This window comes from Panthera tigris, chromosome B1 (assembly GCF_018350195.1).
Source record: "Panthera tigris isolate Pti1 chromosome B1, P.tigris_Pti1_mat1.1, whole genome shotgun sequence".
NCBI lineage: Eukaryota > Metazoa > Chordata > Mammalia > Carnivora > Felidae > Panthera > Panthera tigris.
Genome location: NC_056663.1, coordinates 171231876 through 171254439, shown reverse-complemented (window position 1 = coordinate 171254439; position 22564 = coordinate 171231876). Strand labels below are relative to the sequence as shown.

General features: G+C 38.1%; 1 protein-coding gene across 4 annotated transcripts in view; it reads right to left on the bottom strand.

Moving 5' to 3' along the window:
* Nucleotides 1-22564, bottom strand: part of SMIM14 (small integral membrane protein 14) — a 77756-nt gene that overhangs the window by 12838 nt on the left and 42354 nt on the right. For all 4 annotated transcript variants that reach the window (XM_042984697.1, XM_042984698.1, XM_042984696.1 and 1 more), the window contains one exon: nt 6123-6171. In XM_042984697.1, the coding sequence (XP_042840631.1) occupies nt 6123-6171 (49 nt within the window). The remainder of the gene's footprint in view (nt 1-6122; nt 6172-22564) is intronic.

Below are 22564 nucleotides of genomic sequence, written 5' to 3'. Positions count from 1 at the left end.
AGGAACTACAAAAACAACCAGAAAACAATGAACGCTATGGCAACAAGTATATGCCTATCATTAATTACTTAAACTGTATTTTTTTTTTCTTTTTTAAGAGGGAGGGCACACGTGAGAGGGCAGAGAGAGATGGAGAGAGAGAAGAGGGGCGTACCGAAAGCGGGGCTTGAGCTCACCCGAAGAGGCACTCAAACTCACGAACTGTGAGATCATGACCTGAGCTAAAGTCAGATGATTAATGACTGAACCAGCCAGGAGTCCAGTACTTTAACTGTAAATGAACTAAATTCTAATCAAAAGACAGAGTGGTGGGGCACCTGGCTGGCTCAGTCGGTAGAGCATATGACTCTTGATCTCAGGGTTGTGAGTTCAAACACCATGTTGGGCATAGAGCTTATATAAAAAAAAAAAAAAAAGACATAGAGTGGCTGAATGGATTAAAAAAACAAGACCCAGGGTGCCTGGATGGCTCAGTTAAGTGTCCTACTTCGGCTCAGGTCATGATCCCGTGGCTGGTGAGTCTGAGCCCTGTGTCTGGCTCTGTGCTGACAGCTCAGAGCTGGAGACTGCTTCAGATTCTGTCTCCCTCTGTCTCTACCCCTCTCCCCACCCCCTCTCAAAATAAAAATAAAACACCAAGAACAAAACAAAACCAAAAAACAAACCCATGTATATGCTGCCTATAAGAGACTCACTTTAGATGTAATGACATACAGAGACCGAAAGTAAAGGCATGGCAAAAGATATTCCATGCAATAGAAACCAAAAGAGGTTGCCTAGGTGGTTCAGTCAGTTAAGTGTCTGACTTAGGCTCAGGTCATGATCTTGTGGTGCATGGGTTCAAGCCCCGCATTAGAGGGGTCTGGAGCCTGCTTCAGGTTCTGTGTCCCCCTGCCACCCTGCCCCCACTCTCTCTGCCCCTCCCCTACTTGTGCTCACTCTCTCTCTCAAAAATAAAGAAATAAATGTTAAAAAAAAAAAAAAAAAAAAAAGAGGGGTGCCTGGCTGGCTCAGTCAGTTAAGCATCCAACTTTGGCTCAGGTCATGATCTCACGGTTCGTGGGTTTGAGCCCCATGTCAGGCTCTGTGCTGACACCTCACAGCCTGGAGCCTGCTTCAAGTTCTGTGTCTCCCTCTCTCTCTCTCTCTCTCTCTCTGCCCCTTACCTGCTCATGCTCTCTGTCTCTCTCTGAAAAATGAATAAACATTAAAAAAAAAAAAAGAAACCAAAAGAAAGCTGGGGTAGCTAATACATATATCCAACAAAATAAATTTTATTTATTTATTTTTGAATGTTTTTTATTTATCTTGAGAGAGAGAGAGAGAGTGAGTGAGCAGGGAAGGGACAGAGAGATAGATGAGAGAGAGAATCCCAAGCAGGTTCCACACTGTCAGCACAGAGACTGATGAGGGGCTTGATCCCATGAACTATGAGATCATGACCTGAGCCGAAATCAAGAGTTGGACACTGAACTGACTGAGCCACCCAGGTGCCCCAGACAAAATCAATTTTAAAACAAAGACTACATAATAAGAGACAAATAAGGGCATTACATAATGATGAAGGGGTCAATCCAGTAAAAGGATACAATAGTTGTAAATATTTATAGGAGCACCAAAATATATAAGGCAAATATTAACAGACCTCAATGGAGAAATAGACAGCAATACAATAATAGCAGGGAACTTTAATACCTCACTTACGCCAATGGATAGATCATCCAGACAGAAAATCAATAGGGAAACATCAGCCTTAAATGACATGTCAGATCAGATGGACTTAACTGTATATATAGAACATTCCCTCCAAAAGCAACAGAATATACATTCTTCTCAAGTGCACAGAAAACATTTTCTCTAGAATAGATCATATGTTGACTGAAATCATATCAAACATCTTTTCCAACCACAGCAATATAAAACTAGGCTCCACACTGAGCATGGGGCTTGAACTCAGAACCCTGTGATTAAGAGTTGCATGCTCTACCAACTGAACCAGCCAGGCACCCCAGAAAAATTTTATAAAGTCAAAAATATCCTGAAACAAACAAAAATGCAATTATAACACTAAAATTTGGGGGATGCAGCAAAAGCAGTTCTTTTTATTTATTATTATTATTTTTATGTTTTATTTATTTTTTAGAGTGAGACAGTGTGAGTGGGGGAGGGGCAGAGAAAGAGAGGGACATAGAATCCAAAACAGGCTCCAGACTCTGAGCTGTTAGTACAGAGCCTAACATGGGGCTCAAACTCACAGACCATGAGATCATGACCTGAGCCAAAGTTGGATGCTTAACTGACTGAGCAACCCAGGCACGCCACGAGCAAAAGCAGTTCTAAGAGAGAAGTTCACAGTGATAAATGCCTACTTCAAGCAATAAGAAAAGTCTCAAACGATCTAACTTTATACCTCAAAAAGTAGAAAAAAAACAGAATAGAGCCCAGAGTTAGTAGATGTAAGGGAATAACAAAGATTAGAGTAGAAATCAATGATAAAGAAATTAAAAAGATACTAGAAAAGACTGATAAAACTAAGAGCTAATTCTCTGAAAAGATAAACAAAATTGATAAACCTTTAGTCAGACTAACCAAAAAAAGAGAGAAAGGACTCAACTAAAATCAGATATGAAAGAGATGTTACAACTGATACTATAAAAATATAAAGGGTCATAACATTAGTATGAATAATCATACAGAAAAAAACTGGACAACCTAGAAGAAATGAATAACCTCCTAGAAACATACAGCCTACCAAGACTGCATCATGATAAAACAGAAAATCTGAGCAGACTGATTACTAGTAAGGAGACTGAATCAGTAATCAAAACCCTCCCAACAAACAAAAGTCCAGGACCAAACAGCTTCACTGGTGAATTCTACCAAACATTTAAAAAAGAATTAACACTAATCCTTTTCAAACTCATCCAAAAACAGAAGAGGAGGTAATTCTACTAAACTCATTTTATGAAGCCAACATTACCCTAGTACCAAAACCAACAAGGATACCACAAGAAAAAAAGGTAGAGGCTAATGTCCCTTATTCACACAGATGTAAAAATCCTCAAAACATTAGCAAATAGAATTCAACAATACTTTAAAAAGATAATACATCATGATCAAGTGGGATTTACTCTAAGGATCACAAATCAGTCAATGTGATATATATTACATTAACAAAATTAAGGATAAAAGTCATATGATCATCTCAGTAGATGCAGGAAATGCATTAGACAAAATTAAACATCCATTTATTACAAAAACTCTCAACAAGGTGAAAATGTACCTCAACATAATAAAGCCCAAAGCTAACACCATATTTAACTGTGAAACCTAAAAACTTTTCCTCTAAAACCAGGAACACAACAAGGATGTTCACTCTGGCCACTTTTATCCAACACAGTACTAGAAATCCTAGCCAGAGCAATTAGGCAAGAAAAAGAAATAAAAGGCAACCAAATTTAAAATGAAGTAAAAGTGTCACTATTAGCTGATGGCATTATGTATAGAAAACCCTAAAGACTCCATCAAAAAGATGTTAGAATAAACAAATTCACTAATATTGCAACATATAAAATCAACACAAAAACCTGTTGTGTTTCTATACACTAATAACAAGCTAGCAAAAAGAGAAATTAAGAACACAGTCCCATTTATAATTGCATCAAAAAACACCTAGGAATAAATTTAACCAAGGAGGTGAAAAAGCTGTGTGTTGAAATGAAAGAAATTGAAGACACAAATAAAAAGATACTCCATGCCCACACACTGGAATAATTAATATTGTTAAAATGTCCATACTACTCAAAGCAATTACAGATTCAATTCAATTCCTATCAAAATTCCAAAGGCATATTTCACAGAAATATAACAAACAATCCTAAACTTTGTATAGAACCACAAAAGACCCTAAAGCAATCTTGAGAAAAGAAAAAAGTTGAAAGCATCACAATCCCTGATTTCAAATTCTATTACAAAGCTAAAGTATTTAGGGTGACTTCAGCTCAGGTCATAATCTCATGGTTTGTGATTTGAGCCCCACGTCGGGGCTCTGACAGCTCAGAGCCTGGAGCCTGCTTCAGATTCTGTGTCTCCCTCCCTCTCTCTGCTTGCACTCTGTTTCCCTCTCTCTCAAAAATAAACATTAAAAAAAAATTTTTTTAAGTTATCAGAAGATCTGAATAGACATTTTCCCAAAGAAGACACAGATGGCAAACAGGTTAAAGTCACCTAACATCAGGACACTGCAAACAAAACCACAATGAGATATCATCTCATACCTGTTAGAAAGCCTATTACCAAAAAGGTAAGAAATAACTAGTGTTGGTGAGGATGTAGAGAAAAAAGAACCCTGTGTACTGTTGATCGGAATGCAAACTGGTATAGCCACTATGGAAGACAGTATGTAGGTTCTTCAAAAAATTTAAACAAGAACTACCATTATATGACCCAGCAACTCCCCCTCTGGGTTTTCTCCAAAGAAAACAAAAACATTAATTCAAAAAGATATATGCACTCCCATGTTCAATGCAGCACTATTTACAATAGCCAAGGTATGGAAACAATCTAATTGTCCATCCACAATGAATGGATAAAGAATGGATATATATATATATATATATACATACACACAATAGGATATTATTTAGCCATAAGAAACAATGAAATCTTGCCATTTGTGACAACATGGATGGAAGTGAAATAAGGGAAATAGAGAAAGATGAATACTGTATTATCTCATATGTAAAATCTAACAAAACAAAATAAGCTCATAGACACAAAGATCCAATTGGTGGTTGTCAGAGGTGGGGGCTGAGGAGTGGGAGAAATGGGTGAAGTAGAAGGAAAGGTAAAAAACAGAGGCACATGGGTGACTGATCCAGTTGAGGGTCTGACTCTTGATTTCAGCTCAGGTCAGGATCCCAGGGTCATGGGATCAAGCCTCTGTTGGGCTCTGTGCTGACAGTGTGGAGCCTACTTGAGATTCATTCTCTCCCTCCCTCCCTCCCTCCCTCCCTCCGTGTCTCTCTGTCTCTGTCTCTGTCTCTCTCTCTCCCCCCTTCAACCCCCTCCCAAACTTGCAAGCTCTCTCTGTAAAATGAAAAATAAAATTTTAAGGTAAAAAATAATTTAATTAAAAATATGCATATAAAGGATATCTGTTCAACTATTATTTATAATAGCAAAAAATACATCAGCAGGCTAAGATTCCAATAAAAGGAAATCACTTAAACACTGATGTATTCCCAAAATGTATTATTATTTAGTCAGTAACTATTTTTAAGATAAATATACACTAATATGTTTATAATACAGTGGTGAAAAACAATACACACAAAGTGATCCCATTTTCACAAATGTATCTGAAATTAATTGTGTCAGGCTTCACCTTCCTATTAATGTCATACTTCCATTCTTACAGTCAAATCATTATGGCTAAGACAGAATTGGCTTGAATGTTAGGTATTAGAACCCCTCAAGTTATTTGTGTCTTGTAAAAATGGTGCTTCACCTAATAGCCACCAAGTCTATCGGCTATATTCACAATGCAGGATCCATCTTTCTCTTCTGATTCTCACTTTACCATCACCACTGCCCATAAAGCCATATGGAGAAACTTCCCAACTGCCTTTGCTCCCTAGAGAATGCTAATGTCAGAGCCAAAGCCCCAAAGCCTCCACACCCTGGGAAAGAATGGGCTCCTCTCCCCATTCAAAAGTTCCCAAAGCTGCCAATGGATGCAAAAAAGACATGGTAGAGAAAGGGTGAGGGGTTTGCACTAGCAGCCTTGCTGTTCCAGTGTGACCAGCCAGAAGTGCACGTTACACATATATTTGCCAAGAAAAAGCTCTGAAAGGTTTTACAGCAAGTTGTCAATAATGGTTATCTTTTAGTATTCTGCAAGTTTTTCCTTATCTATGATTTTAAAATTTTCTTCAATGAAAATTTGTTTTTGAGGAAGAAAAAAATATTTAAGTTAAAAAATGAAATATTTAAGTAGGAAATACATTACTGAGAACCATTTCCTTGAACAACAAACCATAAATAAAATTTCCAACATTCACAGTCATCTGTCCTCTAATTCTGCCCCAATGCAAGGCTCCTCCTGTGCCATCATTACTTACATTCTTGAAGACATTCTGTGTCTGTGCAGTAGGACTGGGACTGCCTCAACTACAATGAATAAGAAGAAAGGAAAGTTAGCCATTGGATTTAACCAAAAGTGGATAATCTTTATTAGAAAGATTTTTTTTTTTTTTTTTTAAACAAATGCTACCGCAGTAGATATATTGTACCTTCAGAACCAGATACAAACACAGACTACACTGAGGAGCAGTCCAGCTTTGGGGGATTTTTTCTAGTCAAAATAATTTTCAAATACACTGTGATCTAGCACAATTCACCCATTTATATTAAGGAGTTTTAAAAAAATCACCTGTGACCTACCTAAACTGCTTCACATTATTAAATTTCCCAAAGAAGAACGCTAAACTGTAGAGGAAGACTACTAGAAAGAGAGTAAACTTTGTTAATGAGATTTTTTTCTCATGGAAAATTCGAAGCAGAGAAAAAAAAAAAAGATTCTATTTGTAGAAAATGCATCTTTGAAAGGGAAGAACAAATACTTTCCCTTTTTTGCTTAGATCTGCATAAACCATGGCTATAAGGAACTAATAAAAATGGATACCACAGGGGTTGGGGGTGGAATGGAGGAGTAGACTCTGACAGAGATGAAAACTAAAGTTTTCAATATTTATCTTTTTACACAATTTTGGAACCATGTGATTATTATTTTTAAAAAGAAAATTTAAAAGAAAAAAACTATCAATAAATATACATCATCCTTTTATGAATGTCCACCCTATGCTGAGAAATTTTATGATGTTTAGAAATGACATGATAAATCTTAAAATAGAGATGGCCATATAGTAAAAGAGAATGAGGAGCATGCAACTTTTTAATTCAGCCTTGTTACTTTATAATGACACCCTCTCTCCATTAAAGCAGTAACTCATGACTTGCAATTGCTTGGGAAAACAACAGAGCAGGTGTGCTTAGCTGGTTAAGTATGAGAGCTCTGCAGAAAAGACCTGGATTTAAAGTCTAGCTCTGCAGGGCGCCTGGGTGGCTCAGTCGGTTAAGCGGCCGACTTCGGCTCAGGTCATGATCTCGCGGTCTGTGAGTTCGAGCCCCGCGTCGGGCTCTGTGCTAACAGCTCAGAGCCTGGAGCCTGTTTCAATTCTGTGTCTCCCTCTCTCTGACCCTCCCCGGTTCATGCTCTGTCTCTCTCTGTGTCAAAAATAAATAAACGTTAAAAAAAAAAAAAGTCTGGATCTGCAAACCTCTAAGAGTTTCAAAGACCTTGGTCAAGGTCTTTAACACTTCTAAACTTTAGTTTCCTCACCTGGTAAAATGGGGATAATATTACCTATATTTGAGTACTAGTGAGGATTAAAATAGATAATGCAAGTGAAATGTAGTAAGAAACCAAGGAACGTTAGCTATTATTACTACTGTGCCATACCAATTAGGACCTCATCTAAACAATTATTGGAATTAACAACTAAACAAATCGTTTTATAAACTGTTCTCTAAGACGATCAGGCGTGCTTTGGTATATACCTCTAAAAGTAGTCCTACTTGAATTAAAATGGGAAGACAGATCTTTACCCTAAATAAGAAAGGAATCTATCAAAAACCTCTTTAAAAATTATACATTCTATAGCTATTATCAAAAAGACAAAAACAACAAGTGTTGGTGAGGATGTTGAGAAAAGGGAACTCTTGGGCATTACTGGTAGGAATGTAAATTGGTGCAGCCACTATGGAAAACAGTATGAAAGTTCCTCAAAAAATTAAAAATAGAATCACCATATGATTCAGCAATTACACTTCTGGGTATTTATCCATAGAAAATGAAAACACTTATTTGAAAATATATGCACCGCCCCCCATTTCACTGCAGCCTTATTTACAATAGCCAAGACATGGAAGCAATCTAGATGCCCAGGAATGGGTGAATGGATAAGGACAATGTTGCAAATATATATACAATGAAATATTATTCAGCCACTAAAAAAATGAAATCTTGCCATTTGCAACAACAGGGATGGACCCAGAGGGAATTATGCTAAGTGAAAGAAGTCACAAAGAAAAAGATAAAGGGGCACCTGGGTGGCTCAGTTAAACAGTTAAGTGTCTGACTCTTGATTTCGGCTCAGATAGTGATCTTATGGTTCACGAGATCGAGCCCTGGCTGACAGGGCTCTGTGCTGACAGTGTGGAGCCTGCTTGGGATTCTCTCTCTCCCTCTTTCTCTCTGCCCTCCTCACCCCCCACCACCTGCATGCATGCATGCACGCTCTCTCTCTCTCTCAAAATAAATAAACTTAAAAAAAAAAAAAGAAAAAGAAAAATAGCGTATGATCTCACTTATATGTGGAATCTAAAAACAAAAAACAAGCAGAGCCCATAGATATAGAGAACACATTCAATTCACTTTGCCCAGATCCACCAGAAGAATCACTACCTGAGGCAGCTCTAGCCTGATGGAATGTATTTTTTAAGTAATAAGACTAGAACGTTAAAATGATTCCTTGATCCATGGGGCTGCAGAATAGATGTTGTAGCAGGCATGAAAACAACATTCATCACCATCACAGCTCTTGAGTGACCAGGCGCACCGTCAATGAGCAGTAATATTTTGAAAGGAATCTTCTTTCCTGAGCAATAGGTCTTAGTGGTGGGTCTAAAATATTCAGTAAACCATGTTGCAAACAGACGTGATGTCACGGAAGCTTTGCTGTTCCAACAGAGCACCAGCAGAATAGATTTAGCATAATTCTTAAGAGTCCTAGGATTTGGGGAACAGTAAATGAGCATGAGCACTGGCTGCAACTTAAAGTCAGTCCCTGCATTGGCCTCGAATAAGACAGTCAATGTGTCCCTTGAAGCCAGGCATTGACTTCTCTGGCTAAGAAAGTCCTAAATGGTATCTTCTTCCAATAGAAGGCTGTTTCATCTACACTGAAAATCTACTGTTCAGTGTAGTTACCTTAATGAACTATCTCAGCTAGATCTTCTGGGTAACTTGCTGCAGCATCCAAATCAGCACTTGCCACTTCACCTTGCACTTTGTTATAGAAATAACCTCTTTCCTTAAAACTCATGAATCAACCTCTTGTTAGCTTCAAACCTTTCTTCTGTAGCTTCCTCACCTCTCTCAGCATTCATGGAATTGAAGAGACTTAGGATCTTCTTGCTCTGGATTAGGCTTTTGCTTAAAGGAAGGTGGTAGCTGGTTTGGTCTTCTATCCAGACCACTCAGACTTTTTCCATTATCAGCAGTAAGGCTGTTTTGCTTTCTTATCATTCATGTGTTCACTGGAGTAGAACTTTTAATTTTCTTTCAAGAATTTTTCCTTTGCATTCACAGCTTGCCTAACTGGCCCAAAAGACCTAGCTTTCAGTCTATCTTGGTTTCTGACATGCCTTTCTCACCGAGCTTAATCATTAATAGTTTTTGATTTAAAGTAAGAGATGTGGGACTCTTCCTTTCACTTGAACACTTAAGAGACCATCACAGGGCTATTAACTGACCCAATTTTAATGCTTTTATGTCTCAGGGAATAAGGAGTACTGAGGACAGGGAGAGAGATGGGGGCGGGGCGGGATAGATAGCCAGTTAGTGGAACAGTCAGAACACATACAACATTTATGGATTAAGTTTGCCATACTATATGGATGAAGTTCATGGTACCTCCAAACCAATTACAACAGTAATATCAAAGACCATTCATCACAGATCACCATAATAAATAATAATGATAAAGCTTGAAATATTGCAAGAATTACCAAAATGTGACACAGAGACATGAAGCAAGCAAATGCTGATAGAAAAATGGTACTGGTAAGACTTTGATCAATGCAGGGTTGCTACAAACCCTCAATTTGTAGAAAATGCAGTATGTATGAAGTGCAAGAAAGTGCAATAAAATGAGGTATGCTTGCAGTTTAACTGAAACACAGCCACACGCATTCATTTATATATTGTCTACGGCTGCTTTCACTACAACAGCTGAGGTTATAATTATAGAGTCATCGAGCCTAAAATATTTACTATTGTGCTCTTAAATCATTGAACTTACTAGGAAACACACATGGAATAAGAGAAAAAACAAATATTTCTCTGTAGCCATATAAGAATGTTCATTTAGGGGCGCCTGGGTGGCTCAGTCGGTTAAGCGGCTGACTTTGGCTCAGGTCATGATCTTGCGGTCCGTGAGTTCGAGCCCCGCGTCGGGCTCTGTGCTGACCGCTCAGAGCCTGGAGCCTGTTTCAGATTCTGTGTCTCCCTCTCTCTCTGACCCTCCCCCATTCATGCTCTGTCTCTCTCTGTCTCAAAAATAAATAAAAATAAATGTTAAAAAAAGGTTTTTAACAAAAAAAAAAAAAAAAAAAAAGAATGTTCATTTAGAGGGCACCTGGGTGGCTCAGTAGTAGGTTAAGCATCCAACTTTTGATTTCAGTTCAGGTCAAGATCTCACGGTTTGTGAGACTGAGTCCCATGTCAGGCTGTGTGCTGACAGGACAGAGCCTGCTTAGGATTCTCTCTCTTCCTCTCCCCCACACTCTTCCTCAAAAATAAACAAACATGTTTTTAAAATGGTCATGTAGAAATGTGAGATGCTCATGAATTACATCTATATAATAATAATAATGCAACAATCATTTGTTCACTTATTCATTCAATATACTTATTAAATGCCTACTATGTGCCAAGTACAGATCTAGGTACTGAGGGTATAGTATGAAAAAGACAAAGTTTCTACTTTTATGGATCATACAGTCTTGTGGGGGGGAAATCAGACCATTAACAAATATATTATGGGGCTCCTGGGTGGCTCAGTCGGTTAAGCATCCGACTTCATCTCAGGTCATGATCTCACAGTTGGTGGCTTTGAGCCCCCTGTCAGGCTCTGCACTGACACCTCAGAGCCTGGAGCCTGCTTCAAATTCTGTGTCTCCCTCTCTCTCTGCCCCTCCCCCACTTGCACTCTGTCTCTCTCTCAAAAATAAATAAACGTTAAAAAAATTAAAAATATATTTATTATAAAAAATTTCAGAGAGCCATGCAGAGAACAAAAACAGGATGGCATTACATCTAAATCAGGCAGAGAGAGGCAATAACACTTAAGGGGCTATCTACGGGACAGTAAAGATCAAGGGATTGAGCATACCAGGCATTCCAGGCAGAATAAACAACTAGGAAAGGGCCTTAGGTGAACAGGCTCCTGTGAGATAGTGATGAAGAACCACAAAGTCACTTGTGGCTGGGGCATAAGAGCCATGTTACTTAGCTGTTGTATTTAACCCCAGAACCAAATGCTCTCTCTGTATGCTCAAATCATCACAGTATGCTACTGATGTCATTTGTCTGACTGCCTCCAATTCTGAGACATAGCAATATATAACAGATACCCATATGGTTTATCATTGTGGAATTGGGAGTACTTTCTCATTTTATAATATTTGGGACATAAATAAAAATTATATTACTTTTAAAATTGTATTATTTTAAAAAGTGACTTATTATAATTTAAATAATTTATTATAATCACAAACACTGGAAACTTGTATGTGGTAGGTACTGTAGTAAGAACTTTAACTTGTTATTTAATTCTCAACCAAGAGCTGGAGACAGGTTCTATTATTGCTACTTTTTATTTATTTTTTTTTAAATATATATTGCTTATATTTATTTTATTTCAACGTTTTTTATTTATTTTTGGGACAGAGAGAGACAGAGCATGAACGGGGGAGGGGCAGAGAGAGAGGGAGACACAGAATCGGAAACAGGCTCCAGGCTCCGAGCCGTCAGCCCAGAGCCTGACGCGGGGCTCGAACTCACGGACCACGAGATCGTGACCTGGCTGAAGTCGGACGCTTAACCGACTGCGCCACCCAGGCGCCCCCTATTATTGCTACTTTACTGATGGATGAAACTTGAGTTTGGGGGAGGTTAGCTAACTTGATTATCCAGTACTAACTCCAAAATCTAAATCCTTAACACAATTCCATTCTACTTTACAAGGTACAAAATTTTGTATCATAATTTTATAGTTAACAACATATCATTACATTCTCTCAAGCACAATTCTGAATTGTTACAAAATACTCCCATGAGTTGATGTACTGTATAACTGAACTGAAGCAAAATCTGACTGAAGTGAAAATAACCATATTTGTAGTTATTAAGTAGCTCTAAGACCAACATAGCCAATGTTTTCCTTCTACACTGAAAGAGATCTCTCTTGGGATACCTGGCTGGCTTAATTGATGAGCATGTGTCTCTTGATCCTGAGTTAGAACCCCACCTTGGGCACAGAGATCACTTTAAAAAGAGAGAGAGAGAGAGAGAGAGAGAGAGAGAGAGAGAGAGAGAGAGAGAGAGAGAGAGAGAGAGAGAGAGAGAGAGAGGGGCAGGCACCAGGGTGGGTCAGTCAGTTAAGCATCCGACTTCAGCTCAGGTCATGATCTTATGGTTCATGGGTTCGAGCCCCACGTAGGGCTTTGTGCTGACATCTGGAGCCTGCTTCAGATTCTGTGCCTCCCTCTCTTCCTGCTCCTTTCCCACTCATGCTCTCTTTCTCTTTCTCTCTCTCAAAAGTAAATAAACATAGAGAGAGAGAGCTCTTCCTTTAAGTGCCAGGGGAAGAAAGAGTAGGCTTCCCTTTGGGACTATGATAAAAAAATGGTAATGTACAATTTGTCCTGCTAGATAAGTTTCTAGAAAATTAACTAATTCACATATAATTGGTAAAAAGAGAAATTACATCAGTTTAATGTGGAAGCTGTGTTGGTTCATAATAAGTGGTTTTTTCTAGGTAAGGGCAGCCAGAAGAGTGGGAGTCAAATGATTTTCAAAAGGAAACGATAAATCCTTTGGCTCATGCTAAGCAGACAGGAGCTCTTTCAGCTTTAAGAAAATTAAAACTGAGTGCCTACGGGCATGTGCATGCACTGCCCCCTGCCCCTCCCCTCCCCCCAACCAAGAATGAGAAGAATTTATTCATTGGAAGCCTGGCTGAGTGCAGCACTTCAACTCTAGTCCAAGCTGCAGTGAATATTTGGGACATTCCACCCAAGAGCTGTGGCTGGACTCTGCTCTTCTGGCAGGTCTTCTTTGAGTTCCTGGCTACATTCTTCACGTTCACAAACAGGCAATGCTGCAGGCTCTGAATAATGAGGTGCCAAAGTATCATGATCAGGACTACGTGTTTTTTCCAAACCAGTGTTTTGGAATATATTTTCAGTATTCAGATTCAAACACCTATGATGAGTAAATTACAGTCTTTAAAGAATTAAAAAACCACTATTTAAGGGCACCTGGGTGGCCCCAGTTGGTTAAGCATCTGGCTCTTGGTTTCGGATCAAGTCATGATCTCACAGTGGTGAGATCAAGACCCAAGTCGGGCTCCATGCTGACAGCATGCAGCCTATTTGGGATTCTCTCTCTCCTCTCTTCTCTGCGCCTTCCGTGCTCATGTACAGGCACACACTTTCTTTCTCTTTCTTCCTCAGAATAAGTAAATACACACTTTAAAAAAGCCATGCATTTAAATACAAGAGAATCTCACTGTTTTGATGGAATTGTTTAAACAAAGGCCTAATTTACATCTTAGTTTTCTCTTGACTTATTTGGAGAATACAGTGGTACTATTGATGCTAATTTTGGCTACTCCAATAGGAAACTATTTGCGAAAACAAATATAATTAGAAGAAAACCAAGGATAATATGTGAAGGAAACAAATGACAGGATCTACAGGATGGAGTCATAAACTTCAAATATTTTCTGTATTACGGTGGAAGCAAGGGGAAGAACCACATGTGGACTATCTATAGCCAACAATTGTTGTCCAGGTAAATTTCATGTTAACACTGATCCTGGATCCCAGAAAAGAACTAAAAGTAAATTTAAATCTCTCCATCTAACCAGGATGGTCATGGAAAGTTTTTGAAGTTAGCCTGCTTCAAAATCACAGAGACAGCATAACATGAGTATAATAAATGTGTTTACTCATTAGGGGAAAAGGCAGAAAACACAGATTTAAAAAGACTGAAAGAGTAAAAGAGACCTGGCCAAGAGATTTCACATTAGGGAAACTGATGAATATAAAATAGTCTGTTATGATACCCAGGAAGCCTAACAGAAACCCTTGGCTGTCAGAGGCCTCTGGGAAAAATGTAGATCAAAGAGACAATTCTTTTTTTTTTTTTTTAATACCCCTTTTTCAAAAATTTAAAAAAAAATTTACATCCAAATTAGCAGACAGTGCAACAATGATTTCAGGAGTAGATTCCTTAGTGCCCCTTACCCATTTAGCCCGTCTGCCCTCCAGTAACCCTCAGTTTCTTCTCCATATTTATGAGTCTCTTCTGTTTTGTCCCCCTCCCTGTTTTTATATTATTTTTGTTTCCCTTCCCTTATGTTCATCTATTTTGTCTCTTAAAGTCCTCATATGAGTGAAGTCATATGATTTTTGTCTTTCTGACTAATTTCGCTTAGCATAATACCCTCCAGTTCCATCCACATAGTTGCAAATGGCAAGAGTTCATTCTTTTTGATTGCCAAGTAATACTATACCACATCTTCTCAAAGAGACAATTCTAATGACAAAAGCAGATAAATGGATCTTTTTGAGAAACCTTACTTTGGAGAAATTCATTGAAAAGAATTACAAAGAAAAGAAAGTCTCTCTCTGGAGTTATCAAAATGTACCTACTATAGACTGAATGTGTCCCAACTTCATTTGTTGAAGCCCTAAATCCCCAATGTGATGGTTTTTGGAAGCGGGGCCTTTGGGAGGTAAATAGATTTTTTTTTTTTAAACATTTTTTTTTAACGTTTATTTATTTTTGAGACAGACAGAGCATGAACGGGGGAGGGGCAGAGAGAGAGGGAGACAGAATCGGAAGCAGGCTCCAGGCTCTGAGCCATCAGCCCAGAGCCCGACACAGGGCTCGAACTCACGGACCGCGAGATCGTGACCTGAGCTGAAGTCGGACGCTTAACCGACTGAGCCACCCAGGCGCCCCGGGAGGTAAATAGATTTAAATGAGGTCATAAGGGGAAAGCCCCCACGATGGGATTAGTGCCTTTACATTAAGAAGAGACTAGAGTCCTTATTCCCTCTGTACCATGTTGAAGATACAGCAAGAAGGCAGCTGTCCACAAACCAAGTAGAAAACCATCACCAGACACCAAGTCTACCTGTACTTGATCTTGGACTTTCCAGACTCCAGAATTGGGAGAAATAAATGTTTGATGTTTAAGCCACCTATCTGTGGTATTTTGCTTTAGCCACCCGAGTTAAGACAATACCTGAACAAGAACTTATTGCTATTTTTTTTTATGTCTGCTCAAGAACCTCACATATATTGGAAGTCATGTTCTTTCCCACGGACAGTAGCTGCCTGTGTACTGGTAAACAGAACAGTGGTTAAAAAGAGAAGCTTTAAAATCAGAGGTATATGGGTTCAAATGCTTTATCTGTTACTTTCCATAAAGTTTCAAACTATAAAAGACATATATATGACCTATTAATGTTACTGGGTCACTCGGTTGACCAGATACCAAGGTGCATCTTGTCCCAGATGCACCCAGAGTTGGAGACCCAAGACCAGAATGGGGAGATAGAGTTTACTGAGTAGATAAGTATACTATACTTTCAAGAGAGAAAGTGGGCCACTGCCAGAGCAAGAGTGGCAATGGCCCCAAGAGTTTCTAACTGCATCCTTTTAAGTTTGCTTTTTATATATGTAATTTTGGCTTTGATTGGCAGCTGATGGTTACATAACATTTTGGCTTCTGTGCATGCACGCAGCCATGATGCATTCTGTTGTTTATTTATGTATTGTCTATTTATGAGTTTCTAACGAGTTTTTGCTGTGATCTTAAGGCAGCTTGCACCTTTTGTGTTCATCCTCAGCTCTTGGAAGTTCCCTTGTGGCTTTTGAGCCAGCTCTGTGGCTAGGCCTTTCTTGTTCTGTTAGCCCTAGAGTGGCTCTGAAGGTGTGGCTGTTAACCCTGGGTGGGGTGGCTCAGAGTGTATGGCCAGCATCTGCTTTATCCCACCTTGTTCATGCCTAACTAACTGCTTAACATTATGAACTTTAAGGCATTATGAGGATTAAATGATATAATTAAACATATAAAAAATTAAACATGTATATAAAAATCCCAGTTCATGGTCTACAGGATAACGTTTTTAGATCACAGCAATTTGCAGGAAAGTGGGAAAAAGTCATTTTAATATTAAACAGGGCTGACTGTGTAAATAAGCATGCTCAAATTTATCACTATTATTTTTTTTTTAATGAAATTCTAAAACCAATAACAAAAAGTACTTTCAAAGTAATGACTAAACGTTGGGTCAATGTCCTCTAACACAGCTCATGGTCGTAAGGTTCGCTTGAAAGTCTCTGAGCAGTGAGATTCCTGTGGCTTTCTTCAAAACAAAAATAGAGAAAAATATTCATTTCTTTGACAAATATTTAAGGAGTGATTTTTTTTTTAAAGTTTATTTATTTTGAGAGAGATAGAGCATAAGGAAGGGGCAGAAAGAGAGGGAGAGAGAGAATCTCAAGCAGGCTCCCCACTGTCAGCAAAGAGCTGGATGTGGGGCTCGAACTCAAGAATCATGAGATCATGACCTGAACCAAAACCAAGAGTCAGACACTTAACCGACTGAGCGACCAGGCATCCCAGGAGTAATTTTCATGTGCATTTTGTCAAACTAAGGTTTTCGGATTTTAAGAGACTATTTTTTTCCCTAAACTGCTCAGAGGAATTATATGTATATTTGCAACAACTAAACTCCTTGCCAGTTTGAGAGCAAGATATTGAAAAAAGATGATGAAAAAAAAAAAACAGGTGTTCCCATTTTAAAGTATTCTCACAAATCATCAGTGTTAGGTCAGGTGTTCCAATATGCGGCTTGGGAAATAAAGTCATAAAACAGCAAGTATATATTATGGATCCAAAGATGTAGTAGGGAGCCTAACACATAAAATAACAATATAAGGGTGCCTGGGTGGCTCAGCTGGTTGAGCATCAACTTCAGCTAAGGCCAGGATCTCATGGTTGGTATGTTTGAGCCCTCTGCCTTGGGCTCACTGATGTCAACACAGAGCCTGCGTCAGATCCTCTGTCCCCCTCTCTCTGCCCCTCCCCTGCTCACATTCTCTCTCTCAAAAATGAATAAACATTTATTAAGAAAGAAAAGAGAGGCACCTAGGTGGCTCAGTCAGTTAAATGTCTGATTTCAGCTCAGGTCATGATCTCATGGGTTCGTGGGTTTGAGCCCTACATCTGACTTGGTGCTGACAGCTCAGAGCCTGGAGACTGCTTCTGATTCTAGGTCTCCCTTTCTCTAACCCTGTCCCACTTGTGCACTATCTCTCAAAAATAAATAAACATTAAAAAAATTTTTAATTAAAAAATAAAATAAGAAAGAAACATAAAGCCCCATTAAAAGAACAAACAAAAAACCCAAAACACAACATTTCCTACGTTCTAATGGAGCTCAGTAGCTCAGGAATGTTCTAGTAGTTCTTAGAGCAGTGACCAAAATCGACAACATCCCACCATATGATGATAACTATTTGTTAGCATTCTGGTTACTATATTCCAGACATTGATATTTGTAAAATAGTTGATCCCTGAACAACACAGTGGTAGGGACATTGACCCCCCTGCATAGTCAAAAATCCATATATAAGTTTTGACTAGAGGAGACTACTGTAGACCGAAAGCCTTACTGATAACATAGAGTTGATTAACACACTTTGTATATCTTTTCATGTTAGCAAATGTCTCAGTTTACTTTTCTAAAACAATACTACAGACAGGGTGGCTTATAAACAGCAGCACAAGACAAGAAATAACAAGCATTAGTGAAGATGTGGAGAAAAGGAAACCCTTGTGCACTATTGGTGGGAATGTAAATTGGTGCAGCCACTATGGAAAAAAGTATAAGGTTTCTCAAAAAAAAAAAAAAAAAAAAATTAAGACCAGAATTACCAGTACATGATCCAGCAATTCCACTTTTGGGTATTTAACTGAAGAAAATGAAAACACTAATTTGAAAAGATATATGCACATCCATGTGCACTGCAGCATTATTTTCAGTAGCCAAGATATGAAAACAACCTAAGTGTCCACTGATGGATGAATGGATAAAGATGATGGTGTGTGTGTGTGTGTGTGTGTGTGTGTACACAGAGACATAAAAAGAATGAAATCTTGCCATTTGTGGCAATCCAGATGGACCTTGAGGACATAAGCTAAGTGAAATAAGTCACAGAAAGACAATAATCTGCCTTATACGTTTAATTTAAAACAACAAACCAAGCTAATAAATACAGAGAATAGATAGGTGGTTACCAAAGATGGGTGGTAGAGGGTGGGCAAAATGGGTGAAGGAGGTCAAAAGGTACAAAATTCTAGTTATAAAATAAGCCATGGGGATGTAATGTAAAACATGGTGACTATAGTTAACAACACTATATTGCAGATTTGAAAGTTGCTAAGAGGGTAGATCCTAAAATTCCTCATCACAAGATGAAAAATTTCTTTGTAACTATGTATGATGTTGGATGTTAACTAGACTTACTGTGGTGATCATTTAGTAATATGTAAGTATCAAATCATTTTGTTGTATACCTGAAATTAATATAATGTCAAATATACCTCAATTGAAAAAAAAAAAAAGGATGGAATATATTTCCTCTCCTCTTGAACCTAAGCAGGCTTGTGATTGCTATAATCAAAGGGCTGTATGCAATTTCTTAGGCCAGGTCACAAAAAGTATCCAGCTGCTGGGGTGCCTGGCTGGCTCAGGCAGTAGAGCATGTGACTCTTGATCTTGGGGTTGTTGAGTTAGAGACCCATGTTGGGTGTAGAGATTACTTAAGGAAATTAAAAAAAAAAAAAGTATCCAGCTGCTGGCTGGTTCTCCCCCTTCCCTATCCTCCCTTGAGATGGATACTTAACCTTGGAAGCAAGCCACCACACTGTGAGGAAGCCAAGCATCCATATGAAAAGGTCGTATGTAGGCTGGGAGTACTAGGTAGGGTTTCAGTCTACCAGTATCAGCTGCCAGACAGTGAGTGAGTGAGCCTCCAGATGCTTCCTGCTCCCAGCCTCTGAGTCTTACAGCTAAGAACCCAGACATTGTGCAACACACATGTCATCTCCACTATGCTCTGTATGAACTCCAGACAGAGTTTGTCATCTTAATAAAAGGTTTTATACCACTAAATTTTTGAGTAATTTGTTATGCGGTCATACAACTGGAATAATATAAAACAAATGTTAACCGCTTATATTCAATAAAGAAGCAATGAAGCACTGGAAAATATAGGGAGATTTTTATTTTCTCTTTTGACAGTATACTGCTTGAATTGTGTGCCATAAGGACATGCAACCATTATTTTATCTTTTTTTTGTTATTATTTTCAACATTTATTCATTTTTGAGAGACAGAATGCAAGCAGGGGAGGGGGGCAGAGAGAAAGGGAGAGGCAGGATCCAAAGCAGGCTCCAGGCTCCAAGCTGTCAGCACAGAACCTGACGTGGGACTCGAACCCACAGACCATGAGATCATGACCTGAGCTGAAGTCGGATGCTTAGCCAACTGAGTCACCCAGGCACTCCCATATAACCTCATTTCCTAATTGGTAAACTGAATTATACCTCTAACCACAGAAGGACTAACTAGTCTTCCAGTGCCTGGATGATATTGATAAAAAATATTAAGATTTGAAAGTAAGAAATTGACTAAAATTTCCTTTATTAACTAAAATAAAACCGAGAAGTTAATCAGATGATTAAAAAAGGCTTTGTACCACATGGAAGATGCTAAATACTATTATTAAATTGGGGATATATACTTCCCTACTTTTACTTTTTTTTTAATGTCTGATTATTTTTTGAAAGAATATATTCATGTATTATTTCAGTAAGTGTTTTACAAAAATTAAAATTAAAATAAATAGAGGTGCCTGGGTGGCTCAGTTGGTTAAGCGTCATACTCTTGATTTTGGCTTGGGTCATTATCTCATGACTCATGAGATCAAGTCCCATGTTGAGCTGACAGTGCGGAGCCTACTTGGATTCTCTCTCCCGCTCTCTCTCTGCCCCTCTTTCACACTTATGCATGCTCTCTCAAAAATAAATAAATAAACATTAAAAATTTTAAATAAATAGAAAAAGATACTAGCAGTAGATATATTTCCTAGGTAGACAGGTTTCTCAAGAAATTTCTCAGGCACACACATTTTTCTTCCAGGAAAAAAGCCAATCAATCTTAATGTAACTTATTTAAGTACAGTGAACATTAGCCACAATTTACAGGGTCTTCAGGCCTATAATGAGGACTCTGACCAAAGATGTCCCAGATCACATGCTTACAATACTCTAATACAAATACAACTTTTAAGTAAATTAAAATTTTAGAGGTTTCAGTTACACTGTTTAGATGTGAAATACAGAGCTCAACAAACCAAAAAAGGGATTATCTTATTTCAAATCTTAGGTTACAACAGAGAGCAGGAAAAACACAGAACATGATCCAAGTTCACATTACTAAATCTATCTGTTCTCTCTTTCTGGAACTCCTATCATTAATAGAAGAAATTTTACGCCAAGAGACAGCCAGTCAAGGAGAACAGAGAAAGAAGGAGGTATCAAGGGAGCAGAATAGGGTGAAACCAGAATAATTCTACAAATGGCTTCAATGGGAATGGAAAAAGCCCCCTGCAGGATGTTTTTATTGTTGTAAGGAAATATTAGTCATTTAAAAAAAAAAAAAAAACAAAAAAACACAACTAAATACAGTTGTTGTAAGGAAGTGCCTTTTTTTTCTTTAAAGAATACTAACTCCACAAGGGCACACACAAAAAAATACCACACAACTTTAAAAAATGACTGATTTATAATGAGATTACAATTTTGTGCTGGCATCTTTCTACACAGGTAGTAGTATTCTACCATATCAAGAAAAATCCATACTTATCACTAAGCATGTTTCCATATTAAATCAAGTAATGCAGCATAGCATAACTTGATGAAAAGAACTGATTTTAAATGAAAGAAACTCACTGTATATATATTTTTATCCACTTAAAATAAGTCTTACCAACCAGTATTTAATGAGTAAAGCATTAATTATGAAAGAAATAGATTGTAATGTCAGAAAATGCCTCCTTTTATTAATGTTTCTGAACATTGTGGAGACAAATAGAGACATAAACACACTTAGCAAAGTACAACTGTGTTATGAACCTGTGTGTAACTCAATGATGTAATTAAGTCACCAGAAGGACACCTGCCAAGTGAATAAGCAAAGCTTTGTCATGAGCACCCCAAAACGGGCACTCTTTGTACTGCAGTCTTATCAACCTTAAATGTAAATGCAGCTTATAATGTATTATTTAAAACACTCCTATAATACAACCGGAGATATAATCATTTGCTTTTAAAGTCCACACTATAGATAAACAATAAAATGAATGAAAATCAGATTTATATTCTTTATACTGGTACAGCCTAAGAGTTAAACAATCAAAATTTACATAAGCACTGATGAGGTAATAGTAAAAAAAGCACTGAATTGTTGTTGTAGCCATTTTGCCTTAGGAGACATACAAGTTTTTTCTATTTTTATATATTTTTTATATGCTGATGAGAAAAAAAAATCTACCAATTTAGAAATCAAAGAATTAAGAACAAAAGAAAGTCTTATTAGGATTACTGAAGCTAGGGGCACCTGGGTGGCTCATTTGGTTCAGCGTCCCACTCTTGATTTTGGCTCAGGTCATGATCTCACAATTCATGAGATCAAGCCCCATGTGGGGCTCTGTGCTGACAGTATGAGCCTGCTTGGGATTCTCTCCCTCTCCGCCCCTTCCCCACGTGCTCGTGCGTGCTCTCTCTCTCTCTCATTTTTTAAAAAGAATTATGGGAAAGCTAAACATAATATCTTTTCTTTTCAAATCATATAATAGTATACTCAAAAATTTTATTCTTCAGTGAAAAAAGTCTGTACTACATATTGTGTATAATTTTACTGCTTCTAACGCCTTTGAAGTAGCTTACAAAGTTTTATCTTTTTAAAGTTTTACTTAAGTAATCTCTGTACCCAAAGAGGGGCTTGAACTCACAACCCCAAGATCAAGAGTTGTATGCAGAGGTTTTTTTCTTTAAATTTTTTTTAATGTTTATTTAATTTTGAGACAGAGAGAGGCAGAGCATGAGCGGGGGAGGGGCAGAGAGAGAGGGAGACACAGAATCCAAAGCAGGCTTCAGGCTCTGAGCTGTCAGCACAAAGCCCAATGAGGGGCTCGAACTCATGAACTGCAATATCATGAACTGAGCCGAAGTCAGATGCTTAACTAACTGAGCCAGCCAGGTGCCTTCCAAGTTTTATTTTTAAGGTTATTTGATTAGGTAGTACATTCACAGTTTTAAACTGTACAAATATAGTGAAGAGTCTCTCCTTC